Genomic DNA, 18468 nt, shown 5'->3' with positions numbered 1-18468 from the left:
ATTATATTATTACCTAACGATTGCGTTTATGTCATGTACATACCGATATAACAAACCAATATTATTGATTAAAATAAACACTTTTATTGTGTTTAAGAATACATAATTATTATATAAAGAAATTCATATAATAAAACATATGTCAATTGAATGGATATCGTACAATTGAGAAGAAAAAAATGTAATGAATCAATGACTTCAAACCATATTAAAATAAATTCTCACAAATTTAATTATATCATGTAAATTGAATCAATTTTATGTAACCATAAATTAATAAAATGTATATGATTTTATGTAACGTGAATTGAATTGAAAAAGATAACTATAAAATAATGGATTGAGTCAATTTTATCATGTAAATGGAATTGAAATAAATAACATATAGAGTTAATATGGGCAACATGGAATTTTGAAATAATTAATATCACAATGAATTCTTATAATTAATAAGGAATTAATATCACAATCAATACTCACTACCTACAAAAAAAATATTCCTAATTACCTAAGCATGAATAGCTCATGCTCTATACCGATTATAATTTCAAAAAATAATAATAATAATAATAATAATAATAATAATAATAATAATATTAATAATAATAATAATAATAATAATAAAAGCTAACAAATAAGACCATTAAGAAACTCATAGACTATTCACACATTTTATCAATTTTGGATCCAAAGAGATTGTATGTCATAATTATTATAAATCATATAAAAAAATTCATGTCTATGAAATTGATTTGAGTAGCAAGAATACAAAACAAGAGAAATTTGATACAAACACAATTAACCCAATCTCCATAATATAATTAATTCCAATAAATCAATCATGAAAATGGCTCTGATACCAATTGTTAGAAAAATCATTTAAACATGTTCTTTACAAAGATTATAATATATAATCACTTTAGTGCGGAAGCCATAAAAAACATACATGAACATGAATATAGGATCATTTATCACGTTGATCTATTAAAGATTAATGAAGAGTGAGGAATCAAGGAATACCTGGACCCATTGTAGAATTACTCGTTGTTTATAGCTCTTTCTCAACCAGTACTCCTCGCGACTCAGTACTCTTCAGATGAGGGGAAGAGTAAAAATGCTTTTCGTACTGATATATTGGGGACCATAGCCCATTATATAGGTGATGACCCATTAGGGTTCCCATTATCCCGAAATGGGCCATCAGACATCAACCCAATTTGGCTCATATCAATTCATTAATTAATAAATAGTTAATTATATAAATAGAAAACTAATTAGCCTTATTACATAATTTTGACCACTAAATCAATTAAGGCTTCATATTGATAAATAACTAATATAATCAATTTAAATATATATATGCCCACATAATATTATTGAAATATTTTTTTAATAAAATATTCTAACACATACTGCCATACATGTTTGGTACGAAGAGGTAAACTATCAAAATTAAATGAAAAATATATCTTTTCATCTTAATTTGAAAAAACAAGTCTTTAAACGGTTAATTTTTGTTTCAGGACTAAGATGCATTAAAATTCATAAGCCATGGTCAAAAAATTACGAGTTTGGAGACGCCTAATGAGCAGTGGTTTATAGATGTGTTGCAGGCATCTGAGCTGAGAGATTTGAGTAGGACCGGTTATCCTACTCTTAACCATGGTATGTTATCTACGTTTGTTGATATGTCATCATTTCATCTCCCACATGGTGAGATGTCTATCACAATAGACGATGTCTCGTACCTACTGCATCTTCCTGTCAAGGGGAAGATTCTTATATCGCAGTAATATCAACAAAGATGAGGCACTAGTTGTCATACCGTAATTTTTGTCCCGCGTTTTACGTGTCCATTTGCATTTCATTTGATATATATATATATATATATATATATATATATATATATATATATATATATATATATATATATATATATATATATATATATGGTCATATTCATTTGTATTAATAATATTTTGTTCATTTTACTCACTTTTATTTGATTTAAAAATTAATTTGAATACAATTTAGTTTTTAGATTGAATTTTATTAATTTTTTAAATCAAATATTTTATTTTTTTTTGTTTTTGTATTGGTATTGTTTTATTTTGTAGGGTGCAATTTCTACAAAAGGGAGGTGTAGTTCAAGAGAATTCAAAGCCCTATTAAAGCGCATCTAATGACTTCAACAATGGTGGAGGGAGTGATGATAAAACGGAACCCAAAGATACTGGATTGTATACAACAGTTGTCTTTGCAAACAAATGCATATCTCCAAATGTCTTTCATAAGATTTGGATAGATGGGTCCTCTAATCAAAGTGATATAACTGATCCATCCTTAAAAGTGAACATTTAGAAAAAATTAGTCATTTGAACTGGTCATATCGGGATATTTTTCATAAATAACTTTTAATATATCATCGTCTCCATATAAGGTTTTTGTCAGCATGATGAGAGGAAAAAGTTTAAGGAACCGGTGACAATTATGGAAGAAAACAACAATGACACTTATAAGAGGGAATAAAACGGCTGACAAAAGAATTTATTTGTTACGAAACATATCAAACTTGAGAAACTCAAGACAATTAAGAGATATTAAACAACAGAAAATAAAAAGACCATCATTTCCAAATTACTGATCAGAGAAATAAATGTAAAACAAAAAAGAGTGGAAAATGAAGGTCATGTTTAACCAAATTTATACTCAATTATAGCATGTTTTAAAAGTTTCATTTTAAAAACACATAGGGTAGGAATAAGAAGAGTTTTACCTATTTTTAATAATATTTCACCAATCGTTAGTTGGTCCGGTGGTGATTGGCGCTGGACTTGGTAGGGAGAACCACGGTTCGATCCCCCGCAACTGCGATCGGGAGGGGGATGGAACCACTTGATGCCAGAAGTCGCCCCCGAACCGGACTAAACCGGTGGTATAAAGCCAAAAAAAACAAATAAATAATATTTCCCACTGCTCGAGGTAAATAACTTGACACGATAAAGTTGACAGAAGTCAAATCAAATATTTAATTTAAAAACTCATTAAGCATGCCAAAAAATCATTATTCCCAAAAATCGTTATCCAATAAGTTTTAATTCAGGGATGAATAAACTTTATAATTTAAATGAACGAGGATTAAGACATTTATTATATGAAGTGAACTCTTCAATTTCCAAGATATCAGACAATAATTATGAGAGATATATATTGTGAAAACTTCAACGTAAGAAAGCTTCATTAATCAAATGCATCATGCTTGGAATTTAAAGTAGACTTGTGTACCTTGAAATTCCTTTTCCTGAAGAATGATGGTTTTAGGTAAACATCATTTTTTATTCATCCAATGATCTTGAGAGAAGGGATAAGAAAATCTTGTATCTTGATTCTAGTTCTGATTCCGCAGTCTTTTCTTTGGATTACACCTTCTCTGATTCTGACTTCTGAATCTACTTAATAGTGTCAATATCTTTGATTTCTTAAAGATCTATTCATACAATAAATATTTCACTGTTTGAGCGTTCTGAACTAAGATCTTTTCATTTGATTGGCTCCAAACTATTCATGCATGACCATAGGAAATTAGCATTTTCTTCTTCTTTACGCGAAAGAGTTCCTACTGAGCAATACTGAGAAAGTCAACGGAAGACAAAGTCTCTTTGTTGAAAGCATTCCATACCCAGAAAAAATTAACTTTCTACAAACAAGATTCCTTACTTCCTGAAAATTCCTTTTGCATGACAAACATAATCTTCATATTTTAATTCTAGCCCCCAACTTGAATTCTTTTTCTAGTGAAGATTTAATGGCTTATAATAGAAGTCATTTCTTTCTTTTGAGTTTATAGCACCCAAAGGTTTTTCTCAAACTGGATCTCTCTACACGATTAAGTGTTCGGTTCGAAAATCAATAACAGAGCCATGCTCTGATACCAATTTAAGGTAGAGAAAAATACAAGAAAGGGGGTTTGAATTGGATTTTCAAAACTTTTCCTTTTAGAAACATTATTCGTATAAGATAAATAATAACGAATGCAATAATTTTACAAAGATGTATTTGATAAGTGTTTGGTTAGCATCTCGTAGTAATCTTCTTTCTCTTATTTCTTTTCTTTCTCTTCGTGATTTCTCCTCTTTCGCTTTGCTTTAGTATATGAGCTTGAGTAGCTTTTTCGCATTAAGCAGTAGCATTGAAAGCTTTTGCTATGGCGACGAGCGACAATTTGACGGTTACTTTGTAACAGATAGTATCAAGTGTAGATGTTGGATATAATAGTCATTTCTAAAATCCAACGGTTACTTTCTAATAGATAGTATCAAGTGTAGATGTTGGATAGTATGACACATTACTTCCTTTTCTTGTAGCTTGTAACTTTAACATTGAAGACAACTTTTAAATAGTACGAATGTCTTGGGAATAGTGGAGTTGTTCAAGCATACCATTGTATTGGAATCTTCTTGAGAAAGTTTCTTGATCTTTTCTTTAAATGATGTACTTCTGATCTGAAGTAATAAGCTTGGAAGAGATCAACTTCTCATCTTTGTTCTATTGATGATTTATCTGATGAGTAGTTCAAAAAAAACACTTTATTACGATAACATGAAAACATCATAGCCATTAGGAACAGAACTTTGTCTTTCAGAAATAATAGCAACAACTTTTCTAAAGTACGACGCATGACTTCCTAGATCAAATATGTATTTGAAGTAAAATAACTGATTTGAGAAGTGAGAAAGAAATCATATAAATTTATGTACAATAGTGTCAGAGTCTTTCAAAATAGAACAATGTTTTCAAATAAATAGAGTAATAGCTTTTATGAAGACAAGTCTTGATATCTAGACTTTGAGTCATGACAACTAATTCGTATTTATGATTTTTGACCTTTATCATTTGATCTTGACTATGTCATCAAAGATGAAAGCAACAACTCTTCTGATAAACATATCTTGATATATGATCTTTTGAAGTAACAACTTGTATCTGATGTAGACTTTGTTTTCTGATCTTGAGATGCTTGAGACTTCTGAAGCAACAGCTTATTGAGAACTACACAAGAAATCCTCTTTCTGATTAACATTTGGTATTCTTCAGAACTCTTAACGTATCTTCAGAAGTGAAAGAGAATAGTCTTTTTGACGACTACATATCTGATGATTCTTTAGACAACAATCCTGAATCACAAAGAGCTTATAATCTGTACACTCAAGAAAACATTGAAAATAAAGTTGTTCGCATATAAAATATATGTATTGTTATCATCGAAGCTTATAGATAAAGTGTAAAACCAAATTTTGTTAAGATTGTTTTAAATAGAATTTAGTCTAAAATGAAACAATGTTTTGTAGTTTGGATTTAAAAATTTAAGAGCTTATCAATTTTTAATAAAATTAATATATAATTAAAAAATTAATTATCAATTTTTAATAAAATTAATATATAATTTTGGGTTTAATGGATATGCACTGACAGTGTAAAACAGTTTTACACTGTCATCCAATAGAAAACAAGCAATTTATCATGTCATTAAAAAATTTTAAAGATAAAAGTGTGATGGAATTGGATACATGGTTGTGATGGGCTGACAGTGTAAAACTATTTTACACTGTCAGTACACAACCCCTTTTCTCTATAATTTTTAATTTCTTTTTTTTTTTACATTTAACTATTAACTTTTTTTTTGAGAGGGACATTTAACTATTAACTTATACCTACAACATTATTTTTTAACATCCAACTATAAATAATTGTTTTGATGGCTAATATATAAAAGTTTAAGAACAAAAGGATATACACTGACAGTGTCAAATGTTTTTACACTGTCAACCAATCACAATCATGTATTTAATTAAAATACAATTTTAATTTAAAAAAACTAATATAACATGACAAGTGTAAAATTTTTGATTAGTTGTATGTGTAAAATTAGTTTAAACTCAAAGTTTAAAGTCAAGTATAAATAAGATTGTTAATATATTAAAAATTCTGATATTCAATCTAAGAACTAATTAATTTGGAGAACTAATCTCATTATCTCACAATCTACAATTTATTGATAAACCAACCACAAAATCAAAAATAGGAAAATTTCAACCACTCAATTTTTTTTGAAAATTTTGTTATAGGAAAAGGAAAAACATTCAAGGAGGTGCAGATAGTATCCTTTAAATGGGACCCACACTAACACGTGCGTGAAACATCGATTCAATCTCCACACGCTGAACATCCCAAATCATTAAACCAACCCTTCATAAAAAACACAACAAACAATTCTTAAAGAACAATTTCAATCCACAACTTGAACAAAAAAAAACACATTCAGTAATTCTTCTCTCTCTTCAATTCCTTCAATTAATTAATTAATAAACAAATTGACCAAAATTAAATTACACTTAAAATAAAAAACAAAATAAAAACACAAAAATCAAACACACGAGATTGAAAAAAACACCACAATTAAAATTAAAAAACTTCACTCTTCTCTTTCTTTTGTTATTGTTTTTGTTTTTTAGCTAGCTCTTCATGTTTGACACATTCATCACGAAAACGATGATCATTGATCACACCGTTCGTTCATTTTATTCATTTGATTCATAAAAATTCATAAAAACGAAAACTAAAACATTAATTTTTAAAATCGAAAATTAAAAAACGAATAATTATGAAAGGTGGTAATGGAATTATAGTCAAGAGAAACAACTGTTGTTGTTTTTGTTCTATCATTTTTGTTTATCGATTATTATTATTATTATTATTACTTTTCTTATTCCTATTATCATTTTCGTTTTTCTTTTTCTTTTTTCGATTTTGTTTTTGTTCTTCGCTGTTCTATCTTTTCAATTTAAGTTCCACCGTTCATATTACAAAAATCAACACGAATTTTAAAATGGGAAAATAAAATCTTTTAGGTTACCCTAATTATTGTGGTTGCTTTTTGTTGTTGTTGTTCTTCGTGTTCTTCTTTTTGTGGCTTTTGGAATTCTAGGGTTTTGAAAAGGGGGAAATTTGGATCTATGGAGGAAGAAGCAGAGAATAATAATACTCAGAAAGTTGAGGAAGGAGGTGAAAATAGCAATGAGAATTTCAACAATAGTAAAATTATGAGTTCCAGTGAAGGTCAAAGCAAGCCCAAGCGTCAGATGAAAACGCCGTTTCAACTTGAGACGCTGGAGAAAGCTTATGCTTGTTCGTTTCATCACTTTTTCATTCTTCAATTTTGAGTTTTTTTGGTTTTTTTGATGATTTTGGGAAATTTATGTTTGTTTTGTTGTTTTGATTAGTGGAAACTTACCCGTCGGAGAGTACGAGGTTAGAGCTGTCGGAGAAGTTGGGGCTGTCGGATCGGCAGTTACAGATGTGGTTCTGTCACCGGAGGTTGAAAGACAAGAAGGAGTTACCGACTAAGAAGCCACGGAAGGTGCCACCTTTGCTGGATTCTACTAGTCATGAACTTAACCCCAAGTTGGCTATTGAACCTTTTAATGAATATGGATCCGGGTCGGGTTCTGGGTCTAGTCCGGTGACGCGGCCGGAGTTGCGAAATGTGGTGGTTCGGAGTTACTATGAGTCGCCGCAGAGTATAATGGAGCTTAGAGCTATTGCTTGTGTGGAAGCACAGTTAGGGGAGCCTTTGAGGGAAGATGGACCGATTTTGGGAATCGAGTTTGATCCGTTGCCACCGGATGCATTCGGGGCACCCTTAGGTATAGTCAGTGTTCAATTGCTTTGTCTTACTTACTATCTTTAGTACAAGTTGCTTTTCTGTAGTTTGTTTTATACTTGTTTTGTTGCAGCTCTTGCCGAACAGCAGAAGCGGCCTAGTCTTCCCTACGACAGTAAAATATATGAAAGACATGAAGTTAGAACGAATAAGGTTAGTCCTAGTGGCTTTATGTGCTTAGTGTTTTGGTCTATTAGGGATAGTCCTATTTGGCATTCTGATTTAAAATGGGCTCCATTCCAGGCAATGCCAAGGACATTCCCTGAATATACATTTGTTCCGAATCAGTCCAGCATTAGGTCCGACACGTTTGAGCAATTGAGTCAACCTCATTTGTATGATGCAATGGAGGGTCCTTCAAGAACTCCTCCTTTTCCGATTGGAAATGAACATCTACCTAGAATTCATGCTACGCAAAGCCATTCTTCCCGTGTTCGTCTTTCGTCTCAACAGGATAAGCAAGTGAATCCCTATACTCCCCCTCCTCCCGTTTTGTCTCAACAGAACAAGCAATTGGTTCCCTTTCCATCTCCTCCTCGTGATAATGATGTTGTCCCCAAAAGGGAACCTCACACAAACATAGCCATTACTGGCATGAACTCCCAATTCACTGATCACCAAATTGTTGGACAAGAAAATCCTTTAGCTTTACCTGGTGTACAAGTTTTCCATAATGATGCGGTATTGCGGGTGGAGAAGAAACGAAAGGTATTAATTGAATTCGTAAGCTCAATGTTTACTTTTTATCTATTTTCCCCAACTATGTAAATTTAATGTGAGTTTGCATGTAGAGTGATGATGCCAGAGTTGCAAAAGAAGTTGAAGCCTATGAAATGAGGATGAAGAAAGAACTTGAGAAACAAGATATCCTTAGAAAAAAGGTTTTATTCAATGAACATAAGCTGTCACCGTGTATTATATGGAGCTTAAAAGACATCATAATTTCTTATAGCTAAGCCTTCTATTTTCCATCTCCTCGTAGAATGAAGAACGAATGAGGAAAGAGATGGAAAGACAAGACCGTGAGAGAAAGAAGGAAGAAGAGAGGCTGATGCGTGAGAGACAGCGAGAAGAGGAAAGATCAAAGCGTGAGCAAAAACGGGAGATAGAACGAAGGGAAAAATATTTGATGAAAGAACATTTAAGAGTAAGTTTTAAGTTCCGTGTTATATCTTTTTTGAATAGAGTATTTAGGCATATAATCTAACTATATTTAATGTATCCTGATATATCTTCACGTGTTGTATATTATAAAGGCCGAGAAAAGGAAGCAAAAAGAAGAGATTCGCAGAGAGAAAGAGGCAGAGAGAAGGAAAGCTGCCCTTGAAAAAGCAAATGCTCGCAGAATAGCCAAAGAATCTATGGAGCTCATTGAGGATGAACAGCTGGAATTGATGGAGTTGGCTGCAGTAAGCAAGGGGCTTACCTCTATTATCCATATTGATCTTGATAGTTTGCAAAACCTTGAATCATTTAGGGGTGAGCAATTTGTCATTATATTACTGATATTACATAGTTTGGTTCTTTGAACAGTTAGTATTTATCTGGAAATACTAAGAAAAGGGCTGTACTGCCAACAATTGTACTGTAGATTCCTTGTGTGTTTTCCCGCCCAAAAGTGTAAAGCTAAAAAAACCATTTGCTATCCAGCCCTGGATCAACTCGGAACAAGACGTTGGCAACCTTCTCATGGTATGTTTGGATTGCCTCTCTCGTTTCCTTACAGCATACATATATAACATGTCACACATTGGTTGAGAAATTCTTTTTTTGGTACTGTCAAGCGGCGGGGTGTGATGTTGACTTTAAGTTGACCTTCCATGTATGCTAGACTGGGATTATTGATGTAATTGTAACATGTAGATGCACTTCTGTTGGCAACATTCCATATACAATTTGTTTTTTTAGCTTAAATTGAGGATTCTGATTTTGAAGTATGAAACTTGGGGTGTTCTATATTTCAGGTTTGGAGATTCTTGATTACCTTTGCTGATGTTCTTGAGTTATGGCCTTTTACTCTTGATGAATTTGTGCAAGCGTTTCATGATTATGTGAGTAAATATGACATTTCCTAATAATTTTGAACTGGAAGTAAACTATTTTCTTGCATTTTTTTGGCTCATTTTTGGATGTTTAATCTTAAAACTTAATGATCACAGGATTCAAGATTGTTGGGTGAGATACATGTTGCTATTCTTAAAGTGATAATAAAAGACATTGAAGATGTTGCAAGGACACCTACAGGATTAGGAGTGAACCAGAATGGAGCTGCTAATCCTGCCGGTGGCCATCCAGAGATTGTGGAAGGAGTAAGTTGAACTATACAGAAATAATTAATCCGTTATTTTGAGACAAATAGTATTTTTGTCTGATGCGGTCCACATCAATAACGTGTCTTTCATTTTAGGCATATACATGGGGCTTTGACATACGAAATTGGCAGAAGAACTTAAATCAATTGACATGGCCTGAAATTTTGCGACAGTTAGCGCTATCAGCAGGGTTGGGACCACAGTTGAGGAAAAGAAGTATTACTTGGTCATATGCAAATGATAAAGATGAGGTTCATCTTATTTATTTTACTTTCTAATTTTCAGCTCAAAATTGTTGTTTTTCCGGAATACTTCCGTATTATAGTGCCCATAGGATGAGAATCATTTCAGTTTGCTGGTTCTGCGAGAGCTTTTTGTTATCATTGACTCTTTTCACTGAATAATTGATTTTGAATACATTTTTAATCAACGATGAAATTCCTCGTCTTACATTTGTTATTGATTAATTGGAGCAAAAGTTACTTTTGTAACTGCAGGGAAGAAGTGGCGAAGATGTCATTTCAACACTTCGTAATGGTTCAGCAGCTGTAAGTGCAGTGGCAAAAATGCAAGAGAAAGGTCTATTAGCTCCTCGAAGATCGAGACATAGGTTAACTCCAGGAACCGTTAAATTTGCAGCATTTCATGTTCTCTCTCTCGAGGGCAGCAAGGGCTTGAATGTACTAGAGCTTGCAGAAAAGATTCAGGTGAGTTGTTTATTGTCGCATTGTTTTTATGAATTTTGTTATCTTTGTTCTTATGTTCCTTTTCATGTCAGAAATCTGGCCTTCGTGACCTGACGACCAGCAAGACACCTGAAGCATCAATTTCGGTTGCTTTGACAAGAGATGGCAAACTTTTCGAAAGGATAGCTCCATCAACATATCGTGTACGAACTGCATTTAGACAAGATCCTGCTGACTCTGAGTCTATTCTTTCGGAAGCAAGAAAGAAAATCCAGATATTTGAAAATGGGTTTCTAGCTGGTGTAGATGCCGAAGATGTTGAAAGAGAAGAGTCAGAAAGTGATGAAGTTGATGAGGATCCTGAAGAGGATGATTTGATTAATCCTTCAAGTGGAAACCCAAATTCAGAACAATACGACGATATGTACATTTGCTCAGTAAATGTAAAAGCAAATTTGGGTCATGATGTAGACTTTATTCAAAATGAGCTTGATACCGATCTTCCTTGTTTTCCTGAGAATGGTTCCAAGGATGCAGATTGTTCCAGTTCTGTCACCAGACAACCAGTTGCTTGTGAAAATGTAAATACTGGAAATCTAGATGATAATATTATGGAAATCGATGAAAGCAAGTCTGGAGAATCATGGGTTCAAGGGCTTACCGAAGGAGAATACTCTGATCTCAGCGTAGAGGAGCGTTTAAATGCTCTTGTTGCATTGGTTGGTGTAGCAAATGAAGGAAATTCAATCCGTATTGTTCTTGAGGTGAATTAAACTCCATGTAATTAGTATCTTCTAGTTTAATTTTGTTTTTGATTTTCTAGTTGACATTAATCGTGTTTTTCAGGATCGTTTGGAATCAGCAAATGCTTTGAAAAAGCAAATGTGGGCAGAAGCACAAATAGATAAAGTTCGGCTAAAAGATGATTATATTGGTAAATTAGATTTTCCGTCACTTACTGGAAATAAATTTGAAACACAAGACACATATCCCGCTGTTGAGGGAAACCATAGCCCATTGCTCAACATCAATATTAACAACATTAAGAATGAAGCATTCCCCAGCACTACAGAAAACCAAAAAGGAGCTCCTGCAACGAGCCTACTTATTGAAAAGCCATCAACAGTTCAAGATTTCTGCACAAGCACCGGTCAAGATAACTTTCAGACTCAGGTAGCTGCGCCGTATTCAAAAAGGTCACGGTCACAGTTGAAGTCCTATATTTCCCACATAGCAGAGGAGATGTATGTCTACAGATCTTTACCCCTTGGCCAAGACCGCAGGCGTAATCGATATTGGCAGTTTGTTGCATCTGCTTCTAGTAATGATCCTGGTTCTGGTAGGATCTTTGTTGAACATCTTGACGGAAGTTGGAGGCTTATTGATTCTGAAGAGGTAACTTTATTGACCTGGCACATTGATACTATGCACTCAGTTTTCCATCATTGTTTGATCATTAAGCAAATGTCATTAATGTGGATAGTCTCTGAAATTTAAATATCCTCCCATATCTGATGATGTCAATGTTCGTGCGAAATTGAAATGTAATTATATATTTTGTCTTAATTAGTGTAATATTATTTATTCTACCGTTCTTATGCAGGCCTTTGATATTCTTTTGACATCACTGGATTCACGCGGGATAAGGGAATCTCATTTGCGCTTAATGTTGCAAAAGATTGAGAAATCCTTTAAAGAAAATGTTCGAAAAACTACACAATATGCAAAAATTGGAAACGTAGAGGAACGTTCTATTATTAAAACTGAAGCTGATGAAACAAATCCAGTGCCTGAGCGCCATTCAGGAGCTGACAGTCCTAGCAGTACCCTTCATGACTTGAACTCTGGTAAATCAGAAACTTCATCATCCTTCAAAATCGAGCTCGGGAAAAATGAGAACGAAAAGAAAGCTTCCTCGAGAAGGTATCAAGATTTTCAAAAGTGGATGTGGAAAGAATGCTATAATTCATCAATTTTATGTGCAATGAAATTTGGGGTAAAAAGATGCAAACCTCAGGTGGTTATTTGTGAAATCTGTCTCAATCCTTATTTTGTTGAAGACCCCCATTGCAATTCCTGCCACCGCACATTTCCGTCAAATAATGGATTTAATTTTTCTAAACATGCATTTCAATGTGTTGGCAATTTATCCAAAGATATTTGTATTTTGGAACATTCTCTTCCCATGAGGACAAGATTGCTTAAGATCCTACTGTCATATATGGAGGTGAGTTGATGCCAACCTTGGATTCTTTAACTCGAATCTAATTTTCTTGTAAATTTTAAGATGTCATTTAGCTTCCTATAATCTCTTAATCTCGAATCTAATGTTGTACTCACGTTTTGATTTTCAGGCATCTGTTCTCTCTGAAGCATTTGGAACAATTTGGACAACTGATTTTAGGAAGCATTGGGGTGTGAAGTTGAGTAAATCATCATCCATTGAGGAACTTTTACAGGTTTCACGCGGTTTCATTTCTTGAAGTTTTATCTTCCATATATATGCCCATTTAAAAAAGTCGACAATCAATATCAATGGAGACGTACTTAAATTAAATTAAAAAAACCTATTTTGCAGATGTTGACCTTATTTGAAAAAGCACTAAAGCGAGATTTTCTATCACCAAACTTCTCTACAACAGACGAATTGTTGGGATTAAGCAGAATGTCAGAAAGGGCTGCACAGGTGTCTGCTGATCCTGAATCAGTTGCTCTACTTCCATGGGTTCCACAAACTACTGCAGCATTATCTCTCAGGCTATTTGAGTTTGATTCATCCATTAGCTATGTAAAGCTTGAGAGACTTGAGCCTGTTGAGGAGAAAGAAGCAAGAGAATACATTGTGAGCATCTTTCATTTTTCCTCTTTTAAGTAATCTAACTGCTTTGAGAATTGAGTCTAAACTTCAGTTACAAGTTTTTCTGCCACTTCTCATTTTCATGATAATCTAATGAAACGTTTTCTTATTTGCAGAGGCTTCCAACAAGATATACTCCCTTCAAGCCTAATAGAGAGGTTGAACCAGCAGTTCTTGATCATGATGTATTCACCAAAGTTAAATCTTCTACTAACAAAATTGTACGTAGTGGAAATAAACGTGGACGAGGGGCTAGTGATTATGGGAGGCCGAAAAAGCTGTCTAGAAGAATGTACAATTCCAAACGAGATACTGGCCGTCGAAATGTTAATGTCACCGAGAATCTAAGTCAGAAATTAAGATTGCAGGGACGAGGAACACAAGGACAAGTGGGTGGACGAGGTCGGCGAACGGTCAGGAAACGTAGAGTAGAAAAGAGAGCTGTTGAAGATTTGTTGCTGGGCCATGCAGCAGCTGGTCATAGCTCCAAGAGTGGTAAAGAACCATTTAGAAGCTTTGATGAAGAGTGGGATGTAGAAAAAGCAAGTTCCTTGACTCCTATTCACATCGGGGTTGCTGAAAATAGTATCAGCGTTGAAGAGGTGGAATCTGATGATAATGCTCAAGGAATGGAGTCTTATGATAATGCTCAAGGAATGGAGTCTTATGATAATGCTCAAGGAATGGAGTCTTATGATATTGCTCATGGAATGGAATCTGATGATAATGCTCTAGGAATGGAATCTGATGATAATGCTCAAGCAGTAGAATATGATCATGGAAACTGGGAGATAGGTTATAACGGCATCTCCCCTAACAGATGGAACAGGGATTTGGTTGGAATGAGTGATGAAGATGTCGATGCTTTTGAAGATGACAACGACAACAATAATGGTAATGTGAATGGTTTTGAAGAGAATTTCGAGGAAGATTCCGAGGAAGATGTTATGAGTGAAGGTTCGGATCACACGGCCAATAGAGTAGTGAATGCAGGAGGCTCAGATTTGTCTGTCTCTGAAGATTCTTCTGATTAGTACATCCATTTTTAATTTGATCAATGTAGAAGGCTGCATTACATTTTTTTTATTGCAGTTTTAGAAATACCACAGTTCCAGGTTACAAATCACACGGCTGGAAGAGTAGATTTAGTGTATATTATCCATGCAAAATGGAGCCTTGTATTTTTATATGTTAAGCAGAGGGCTTTGTAGCCAACCTTGTTGTTTTTTCTTCTTCTCTTGTAATAGATACTCATTAACTAATAAAGTTTTTATTCCAATTTGTCAACCATAATTACCTCAATCTTTATGTAATATTACTGTATTTTATTGGCATGGATGACACTGTTAAACACTCTCACATAAGCTACATAATCAAAGATATATGTTGGAGAAAAAACAGAAAGGTAAAAAGAGGAGAAAAACCAAATATTATTATATAATACACAAGATACACCAGACAATGGTTGACACTTTATTATAGCACCATGAGCATATCTTATTTCTGGCTTTCTGTTTCAGCATCAACCATGTCTTGGAATGTGATGTTGAATTTGATCCTAAGACTACCCTTCTGTGAAGGATTTTTGGAAATCGGCATCCCTTCGCCGTGAACGACTTTTTCGTAGTTTGGATCAATTCCATTGTCTATGGCAATGGTCAGATCCCTTCCATCCAAAGTAGTGATTTGGAAGGTGTAGCTGCTGGTTAGAGCTTCACCTTCTGCAAGTGATATGTTTTGTGTCACAACCAAATCATTGCCTTCTCTTGTAAAGACGCTGTGAGGCTTCTCATCGATGATGAATACAATATCTGCAGCAATAACATTTGGCTGCTCGTTTCCTTTCTCCGGGAAAGTGATTTTCGTTCCCTTTTTCCAGCCTGGTTGGATTTCGATCGTTAGTATTTCTTCCACAGGTAGAGTTTTACTGCAAATACATATGCAGAAGATATTTGATCGGTGAGTAAATCGGTATATTTGTAAGCATATAACAAGTGAAAGGAAAGGGGAAGAGCATTTACCCGCTTGCGTATGTGATTTCCCTCGAGATCTTCATCTTTTTGGTAGTACCTTTATAAAGCTCCTCAAGGCTGCAAGGTAACTTATTTTCAATCGGAGGTGCCTTGCGTCTCGGAGCTTGACTCGCCTGTCTGCTTTCTCCGAATACGTCTTTGCCGAACATATCACCGAAAGACCTTGACACCCACGTCCGACCCCTCATGCCTCCACAGCCTCCGCCCCTCATCCCCATTCCTCCAAAAGGGCTTGAATGGCCGAAAACCTCAGCAAAGATACCATCTGCACTTCGAGGATTGAACCTAAACCTTCTGCCATCCCGAGTTTGAAAATACGAAGCTGAACCTTCATCTGTCGGTGACATTCCGTTTTTAAGGCCGCTTTCTCCATACTGATCATAAATTGTTTTCTTCTGTGGATCACTTAGAACCTTCACGAAAAACCAAACCAACATACTAAGTCAGATTCGGCAAAACAATCAATTTTGTTTGGTAAACTGAGGTATTCTTTGCGCGCAACTGCATAGACGATTAATCTCAGGTAACGGAGATCCATTTAAGGGTTGACCTCTCATAATATATTCTTAGGTATTCGATAGCCAAAGATTGAACCTTGGACCAAAGATCTTACACCACAATCATCTTCAGACATAAAATCTAAGGCTTAACTAAAAATCAAAAGACAGAAAACAGAAACAGACAAAAAATTGACCAAAACATAAAACAAGGAAATCTGATCTACAAAAACATCCTTAACAAACAAATTCAAGAGACAAGATGATGTTACTAACCTCGTATGCTTCAGATATGAGTTTGAATTTAGTTTCAGCATCTTTGTTATTGTTGGGATTCTTATCAGGGTGCCATTTCATGGCAAGCTTTTTGTAAGCTTTTTTCAACTCTTCTTCAGTTACATTTCTTTCAACCTCCAAAATCTCATAGTAGTCCAAACCCATCTTCAAGCTTTGGATTCAATCTTTCACAACTTTTCTTTTCTACTCAAGATATGCTTTTACTTTCTTCAAGATTTTTTTGTACTTGCTAGATTTGTAATGATTGTTATTGATCACACTGGTAAAATAAAAATACCATTGTTGATCAGAAATTTATCTTCATGTATAAAAATGTATTTATTTTTTTATTTACTTTTGTAAATAATTAACCAATTATCCATGTATTTTCCTGTCAAGAAAAGAATATCCTTACTATTCTGCTTAGTCAGATTTATTATTACTCCCTCAATTTCAAAATAACTACACACTTTTGTTAAATTTTTGTATCAACATAAGACATTTAAAAAATCAAACCCAATTGAAAACTATTTACATACATTTTCAGAGATTAAAATGTAGTAAGTAGTGGAGTTTTTCAATAGGGACAAAAAAGCCTTTAACAAATATTGGTCTATGAATTTAGAGACTGCTGTTATCACCCTTATATATATTCTCCCTCACCATCATAAAAAAGGCACAGTTGTTTCTAGAATTGCTGAGAAATCCTTACTTTGTTAAATTTTAGTTGAAAGATATATCTCCGTGTGCATAAAAGGCTATTAAAGAGATGCATCTCCGTAACCCCCCATTATTTTAATATTTTTTGAGCTTTTCGAAGATGTAACTTCGGAATATGCTCTGTTAGTTCAAACGAGAAACAAGCAACAACAATGACATAATGAAAAAACAACATAAATTAACATCAAAATAAACATTACATAGATAATTGTTAATGTTAACATAAATTTAACATTACATGTCATTACAAACGGGTGGTTCAGGACGTTGCAACATCCTTACAATATCTCTGACTGATCTTTGAATCGTCGCGTCCACTCCAATCAGACTCTTTGTTGAGTAACAGTAAAAGATACTCCACATAACCTTTAAATCATTTGTCTTCAATTCAAGCATGATGAACCGTATCTTCCCTTCGTTGTCAGTTGATGGTCAACGATATTCGAGTTTGACAACTCTTCGATTTTCTGAATATCGCAGGAGAGTATTCAATTTGGATTTCAGATCGACGCGAAGTATGTCCTTGGAGACCCTAAACTGCGATGAGAGATTTGCGCCATTGAAATTCACAAATGCAAGATGAGGATATGTATTCATTCTAGTTTTTAAAGAAAATGGAACAAGAGACTACATTTATATAAGTTTTTGATCAATAAGGATCTTATTACAAACCCTATCATATCATGAGGACTGAATTCAAAGAAGCATCTCCGTATTCATTTTTTTTCAAAAAATAAGGGTCTTTACGGAGATGCACATCCTATAGTCCCTTGTTTCGTTTTTTATTTTTTAAATAATTAAAAGGGGTGTCCAGAGATGCATCTCCGGATCCACCTAAAAATTATGCAGTTCAGAAAAAGTGTATTATGCAGTGCAGAATTTAGAAACACAAAAATTGTCCAAAAAATACTACCCAATTTTATAACATTATGCCGTGTGTTACATACAAAAAACGAATTACATTGTCAGATTAAACTAAAATGCATCAAAATATATGGCAAAGTTATACATAAACAAAGAAAAATACGATGCAATTCTCAATGGCTCACTTCCCACTCGTTCATGATAAACGTGTTTGATTTATCATCCTTCATCACAACACCATCATCATCATCACCAAAACAAAGCCTTTTCTAGTGAGTGAAAACTTTATCCATACATATTGTTTTTTCAAGATTCATTTGCTATGAAATTAAACAAGCACATGGAATACCGTTCATCTTCCTAAGTGTACATCCATATTTTGAGCTATATGAACTTGTTTTATCTACTCGCTTGACTTCATGAAAAATAAAATTCAATGTCGTCTGAGATACGTTGCTAACTAATTGTGAATAAATGATGTTGTCTTTAAATCGGTGTTCTAA

General features: G+C 33.9%; 2 protein-coding genes across 2 annotated transcripts; one reads left to right on the top strand and one right to left on the bottom strand.

The window, feature by feature from the left end:
• Positions 1 to 6475: 6475 nt before the first annotated feature.
• Positions 6476 to 14862, top strand: LOC131644938 (homeobox-DDT domain protein RLT1-like). Its single transcript, XM_058915564.1, has 18 exons — positions 6476 to 7185; positions 7281 to 7703; positions 7794 to 7873; positions 7964 to 8428; positions 8512 to 8601; positions 8703 to 8867; positions 8977 to 9199; positions 9312 to 9412; positions 9685 to 9771; positions 9880 to 10029; positions 10128 to 10283; positions 10530 to 10739; positions 10811 to 11482; positions 11565 to 12113; positions 12322 to 12945; positions 13073 to 13177; positions 13297 to 13560; positions 13692 to 14862. Exons 1-18 carry the CDS (start codon positions 7014 to 7016, stop codon positions 14607 to 14609), a joined length of 5454 nt encoding a protein of 1817 aa, XP_058771547.1. The 5' UTR covers positions 6476 to 7013; the 3' UTR covers positions 14610 to 14862.
• A 132-nt stretch (positions 14863 to 14994) lies between these two features.
• Positions 14995 to 16671, bottom strand: LOC131644939 (uncharacterized). Its single transcript, XM_058915565.1, has 3 exons — positions 16382 to 16671; positions 15597 to 16021; positions 14995 to 15502 (listed from the first exon to the last, which is right to left on the bottom strand). Exons 1-3 carry the CDS (start codon positions 16544 to 16546, stop codon positions 15073 to 15075), a joined length of 1020 nt encoding a protein of 339 aa, XP_058771548.1. The 5' UTR covers positions 16547 to 16671; the 3' UTR covers positions 14995 to 15072.
• Between the last annotated feature and the right edge of the window lie 1797 nt (positions 16672 to 18468).

This window comes from Vicia villosa, linkage group LG1, assembly GCF_029867415.1.
Source record: "Vicia villosa cultivar HV-30 ecotype Madison, WI linkage group LG1, Vvil1.0, whole genome shotgun sequence".
Lineage (NCBI taxonomy): Eukaryota > Viridiplantae > Streptophyta > Magnoliopsida > Fabales > Fabaceae > Vicia > Vicia villosa.
The sequence above is the reverse complement of the archived record's forward strand: the minus strand, read 5'-3'. Positions and strand labels throughout refer to the sequence as shown.